We start from the raw sequence: 6710 nt of genomic DNA, 5'->3' as shown, positions 1-6710 counted from the left end.
TTTTTCTAAAAACCCGGGTTCACTTCTCCGGGTTTGGGTTCGGTTCGAATCCCTGATTTTAAATAATTGTTATTTCCCTTATGTGGCATAAATTATTTTTATCATTATAAATTCCTTCTTTTCGCCTTAAGCAAAAACAAAATAGTGAAGAATCAAAATATATTAATTGTAAAATTTAAATATACATTCATATCGCTGATTTTTGAAATATAAAAGGTTGTGATTAATTTTCAATTAATTTAATGATCATTTTTAATTAGTCACATTTTAATTTGGGAGAAAAAATCAAGGGACGAACTTAGTAAAAATATTTTTCTAATTTTTTTGATAACGAAATCTTTAAAATTTGGGTTATTTTAGGATTTATTTTATTGGTCATGATCAAGGATAAAACATTTGTGTTAGATATAATTTTTATTAACGAATACATGTTTTAGAAGATATATCTATGGACATGCAGCCGGACGAATACAGAGCAAAAGCGACCCGAAGGTCCTCCAAAGGGGGTTTGTGGGTGAAGCGCACCATAAATTTTATTTAAATAGATTTAAAAAAATTTCTAGGCACTAAAAATAAATTATCATCTTTTAGCACTCCATTTTATAAAAAAACTAACGACGCCCCTTATACTGATTCCATATGTAGAATGAACTTTTATTGAATTGAAATATATTTTATAAATAAAAATTTCCCATATGGAGTAAATTAAACATCGTGTAAATGAGAATACCTCTCATATTATCAAAAATTATATAAAAAACGATTCAATACTCTTCTTAATACCAGAAGAGTAAAAATATAAATGATACATCATAAATATTCATAATATATAATATATGAATTATCATTGCGTTTATAATACTAGATTTACCAGTTTACAATAAATATTATAAATATAAAAACGTGATTTCTTTGCAATACTTGCAAAAGAAATGATTTCTAAGTATTTTTAACATAGCCAAAAGTAAAATTGTTGAAGTATCCTTTCGAAGTTGAAGACTATTAATCGGGCTAAATATATTCAAAAGGATATTTCACAATTTCACTTATTCGACTCTCGAATATCCTATTTATATATATAAATGTGTTTGAAAAATTTTGTTTACTCTTTATGCCATATTACCTGGCTGATTTTTTTAAAAGGTGAATTAAATCACAAATATATCATGAATTAAATATTTAAAAAAAAACATCAAATCCATATTTTCAAAGTGCATATTTGCCAACAAATTGGTACACCAATCGTTGAGATCTTTTAGTCTTTCTCATAATTCCTTTCTTGTAATATTGCCTTAGAGATCGGCTCAATTTATCATAATTCATGGCTGGTCGATTCTTCCTTTTACCCCATAGCTTCGCCACTTCATAAGAATTATATATTCGGAATATAGCTTTTTTTAGTATAAATAAAAATATTTTTCATTAGCATACATAAGCATACTTGTGATATTTTATCTAAAATCATACTCGTATATTACAAGGAAAACTAGACTATATTACAAAGAATGAGAGTTTTATTTTAAAATAATTTTAAACTTTCAACAGAGGGTAATTTTAATATATTTGCAAAAATATCTGAATATATTCTTATTTTGAAATTGAAATTATATTGGCTTTTAAGCATACCTTTTTCTCTGTCCGACCATCTTAAATAGTTGCCGTATAATTCTGAATTGTCTAAGAGTTCTTTAAGGAAAAACCATAAGTGGGTATTTTGAGGGGGTCTAGCTTTGTATCTTTCCCCGCATTTAGATACTTTCATTGAGCTACCTTTTTAGTTTTTGGAAAAAAATAGAGTTTTGAGTTAACTTCTTATGTTAAATAAAAAAAATTAAATATTATCAGTAAAATAGATAGTGCTTTCCGTGAAGAGTGGACATTAATTAATTTTTTAAAAATCAAAACTTATTTGCATTTTTTTTTAAAAAAAGGGTTCTATCTTCAAATATAATTACAATTTGATTGATTTTATTTAATTGGTCAGCTATTGTGAACTGATAAAAATCTTAAGAACTTTATCCAATAAAACAAAATATCTTGAATAAAATAATTATCAATCGCAAATAAAACATTTAATAAAAATTTTTAACATAATTCTAACGAAATTCTAACGAAATTCTAACGAAATTCACCAAAATTATTTTTTTTATTGATTATAATCATTTATTTTCTATAATATTTTCTTTCTTAGGCATGAGAATATGATTATTAGTATTATTGAAGTTATTTATTGTTGCAGTTACAAGTTACATCGTTTAAAAATAAGTTCAAATATTTATTATATTTTTTTAAAAAATTAGCGTAGGGGATTTGAGTTACTCAACAAAAAAAAATCAAAAGTAACTAGTTGCAAATTAAATTTAGAAATATAGCTTTAGAGTTACATTTATTTTCCAGAAAAGGTAATTAGTTATAGGTATTAACAAGTTACTATTTAAATTTAACTTCCCAAGTTACAGTAAAAGTTATCTCTTCTAAAAAATGTAACTTATTACATTAACAACGCTTATTTTTTTCATTAAACTTATTTTAAAACAGGGTCTGTTTATTATGCACATTATTATATTATTCTTACAATTATTTATAATATTAATTAAAATTAAACTGATTTTGGTGTTCGTCATCCCAGCATCTTCAAAATAATTATCGGGCAACCCTAACAATTCTGATATTAAATTATGATTATTATCGTTATTCTGGTCGCACGCCGGCTGTTGCTTAATGTTAATAACTTTCTGAGAACCTAAACTATCTCCATAATGATCGTATATATCTTGCGGACTACCTTTAGTATTATATTGGGTATCATTTATAATATTATTATTGCAAGTATTTTCGTTACCCAAGCTTTGGGAAGGTAAATTACTGAGCAATTGAAAGGTTCTATTGGGATATGGATGGAAAAATTTAGTTTTATCTTGTTGAATGCTTGTAGGTAAGTTAAAATTTGGAGATATTTTCCTGATATCCAACATATCAAATCGTTCGTCTAATCTAGTTATTGGACTAGAATGGCTATAAAATCCGCTTTCTTCGCTGTCTGATAAATTTTCTTCTGCACAACCATAATTCGAGAGTGATTTATACGTTTGAATATCATGAAGTCTAGATTCGCTTTTGGGAAAGTGATTCAAATGGATCTCATTTTCGACTGACATTAAGGAATATTTTTCTATGCATGTAGGGGTCCCATTTTGTTCCATCAAATTAGATACTTTTTAAAACATTTTGTATTTGTAGAAGATAACTTTATAATTAAACTTAAATTTAAAAAAAATCATAAAAATAATTTTTCTATTAGAAATATTATATAGCATACCCTTAGATTCGAATTCAAACATTTTATGTAATATAAAAATATATTTAAAAACCATTTTTCCATATCTCCAATTCAGAATGGATGTTTTGAGCTAATTGAATATTTAGAAAGCTGGACATTTTATTGATAGACATCTTTGTAATATCTTCCCCATTCAGATGAAATAGGTCATAATTCAGGCTCGGGTCCAATTGGAACATGTGAATTAACCAAGTTTTAACGTCACTTGTAGTCCAATGATACGGATCTATTTTCATGATCAATTTTTCAGACATATGTAGATAAAAAATACATTTGTAATATACAACATTATTTAATATGATATAAAAAAAGAAAATCAGAATCTTTTTTCCCTTTTCCTTTCCCTTCCCTTCCCTTCCCTCCATTTTAATTTTTAATTTAAAAATTTTATTTTAATTTAACTTTTTGGGATATGAATGTGACTTGATATCCTGTCGATATCATTAAAAGCCATTTCGAGGGCTAGACTCTGCAATTCATTGAATTCCTTCTCATCCAAACACATTTTTAACACTTCATTTATATCCTCTTTAACATATTGATTGTCGATTATCTTCATATCTATTTCATTCAATTCACAATTTTCAGTCCAAGATCTGATCCCAGGAAGATAAATTTGATTTTCTTCGTCTAAATTAGATAAGAGGTGAAGGGTATCGTTAAAAGAGGTATACATTCTAGTTTTTTTTCTTTATCTGAATTATGAAAAATCATATTTTTAAAATTGGGTTAAGGATGTTTATAAAAAAAATAAACAAAGTAATTACATATAGATTCAACTCTTATTTAGCGATTTATAATTTTTCAAAATTTATAATTATATTTCTTATTTCGAAATATTAAAACAGAAATTCTAAGCTTGTTCCCTATTAATATAAAATAGATTTCATAATTTCTTTTTTATAGAGACTAATAAACTTTTTTAAAAAAATTCTTTGTTTCATGTCCGAGTCGGAATGTGTCCCTTCCTACGTATAACGTCCCTGGGACGTGTTTCATTCCTAATATAGCTAGCTTCTTTCGACAGATCAAAAAGACAAAATACTTATATTTTATTTATCTCTAATTTCATAATTAGGGGAAATATTCTATTGGCAAAATATTTTTCATCCTTTGCCATAGAAATTGCCTTACAGCTCAAATAAAATTCACATAATTGCATCCAATAAATGTTGATGATAAATATATATTCTCAGTTTTGGCAAAAAAAATTGTTCGAGTTTAGTCGTTACCTTCCAGATAAATGTAATTAGATTTATTCAAAAGTGAGTTGTTACATTTATTCAAAAGTAACTTGCTACTAACTTTACAGTATTTTTTAAAAAATTTAAGTAGTTACTTTAAACACATCAATAAAATATAACAAAAATCGAAAGAATAGGTTAAAATTTAAAATATATTTTTTAAAAGTTGCATATACTTATATAATATTACTTAAAATATAGTATATTATATCGGTGTCGATGATACCTAAATTTAACTTATGGAATTTATAGTAAGAAATGTAGCATTAGCATTCTATAAATATTGTAAGAAATGATTAAATGAGACAAATCAGAAGGTATGTGAGAAAAAATCGTTTGATAAGATATTTTGTTATATTTATCGTGAAAATAATTAGTAGTCAGGTTTTTAGAAACAGAATTAAATTTTATATCAAGGCATAAAAACGGGTTCGATTACTTAATTCGGGTTTAAAAAATGTTAATCGATGACACTAAATTTTAAAAGGGCAAAATTAAACTATTTTATTGGTAAAATAAAATGGCGTAAAACGAAAATGCTGAGGAATTTAAGAAGCCCATTATACATTGAATTCAAAGTTGTAATTTAGAGAAATTATCTTTACTGAAGGAAAATGATTTTACCATTATAAAAACATGATCTATGTATATACATTATAGATTTGGAGGTCTGCATTTGGCGAGTAACTCAAAAACCCATCAACCCAGTCAACAAATATTTTAACCCGCTTGCCCGCCTATGGTTTCAAAAAAAGATACACTCACCCATTTATCTAAAATATTTGCTTAACCCGTTGGCCCAATTTTTTAAAATTATTTTGATTGTTTGGTTTGGCATTTATTTTAAATATATAAATCAAACTTATAAAATGTGCAATATTGTGAAATAATTTCTTTTTAAAAATATTTTAAATTCACTGGCCCGCTCACCTATCGTTTTAAAAATAATTTTAAGCTACCGGCTTAATGTTTAAATTTTTTTAACTAGCCTATTGCAGACACTTCTAGGTAAAATGACATCAATGTGCTAATAATATGATAATAAGTTGTTTATAAGACTAAAAGAAAGATCATTTAGTTGTGTTGCCTTCATTTTTGTGTGTATTTTCATCTAATTTTATAAAAAGACCGTAGGCATCCGATTCTTATAATATTACTGAATCTTATAGAATATCAAATCCGAAAACTTAAATAATTATATAAAATAAATTAAAAAAGATGATATTAAATTTCGGAAGATGATCCAAAGGCTGCAAATTTTTATTTTTTTTTACTGGAAGTCAGGGGAAAAATTAAAGTTTGCATAACGGCATCGTTATCATACCACTCACCACGTGGAATATAAGGAGTAATATAAAATAAAATTTCATAAAAAATAAGTAAAATAACTTTTATAAACTGAAATCAAACCTTTTTTTTGAAAAAATTTAGGTTTAACAAGGATTACATGGAATTTTAAAATGGGCTCAGATTTGGGTTCATAAAAAAACAACTGGACCTAATTCATCATTCCGGGTTCAGTTTCTAAAGTCTTACATTTTAAATGATTTAAAAATTTGATTTTTTTTTACCTATCATCATTTATCATAAATTCAGACTTAAAGTTTCCTAAGAAATATATTTTTTTTAAATTTTCATTTTCATTTTCATTCCCAAATTTATATAAAAATGAAATATTTGTTACCACAACCCATTTTTAAGTTTCCGAAAACTCCATCTAATCTAAGTGGCAATTTAATGATTTAAAGTATTTTTTTAAAAGAACAATTAAATCATCAGAAATATAAAAATTTTACCTTTTTTTAAAAAATAATTGAATTCCTTTTTAAATTGCGAATTTTAAAATGCGAAATTTTTCTTTTGGTTAAAAAAATATTTTTTTATTTTTCTAAGAAATATAATCTTTCAAAAAAAATTGTCAACGAAAAAATGTGAAAAAAATAAACAAAAAAAACATATTTTTCACATTTTAAATATGAATGACTAATTTCCGAAACATAAACAAATTCTATGACACAAATATTGTTATCTTTTAATAAAAAATTTTATTTTTTGAAAATAATTAAAATTTAACCTATGGCGTTGGAATTTGGAGTTATATTCAAATGTGATTTGGTAGAACACTG

The 6710-nt window shown here is 25.3% G+C and overlaps 1 protein-coding gene across 2 annotated transcripts; it reads right to left on the bottom strand.

The window, feature by feature from the left end:
- Positions 1-675: 675 nt before the first annotated feature.
- On the bottom strand, positions 676-6506 carry LOC135926261 (transcription factor ets-4-like). 2 transcript variants are annotated; one of them, XM_065462067.1, is made up of 7 exons: positions 6381-6505; positions 3743-4035; positions 3372-3566; positions 2843-3214; positions 2606-2785; positions 1627-1770; positions 676-1391 (listed from the first exon to the last, which is right to left on the bottom strand). In XM_065462067.1, the coding sequence occupies exons 2-7, from the start codon at positions 4014-4016 to the stop codon at positions 1207-1209; spliced, it is 1350 nt and encodes a 449-aa protein (XP_065318139.1). In that variant the 5' UTR covers positions 4017-4035; positions 6381-6505; the 3' UTR covers positions 676-1206. The 2 variants fall into 2 exon arrangements, with proteins under 2 accessions (XP_065318139.1, XP_065318138.1); XM_065462066.1 differs by having other exon boundaries at positions 2606-3214; positions 6381-6506.
- Positions 6507-6710: the final 204 nt, after the last annotated feature.

This window comes from Gordionus sp. m RMFG-2023, chromosome 3, assembly GCF_954871325.1.
Source record: "Gordionus sp. m RMFG-2023 chromosome 3, tfGorSpeb1-WG-v2, whole genome shotgun sequence".
Classification (NCBI taxonomy): domain Eukaryota; kingdom Metazoa; phylum Nematomorpha; class Gordioida; order Chordodea; family Parachordodidae; genus Gordionus; species Gordionus sp. m RMFG-2023.
Note: the sequence above shows the minus strand (reverse complement) of the source record. Positions and strands in the feature narration are given on the sequence as shown.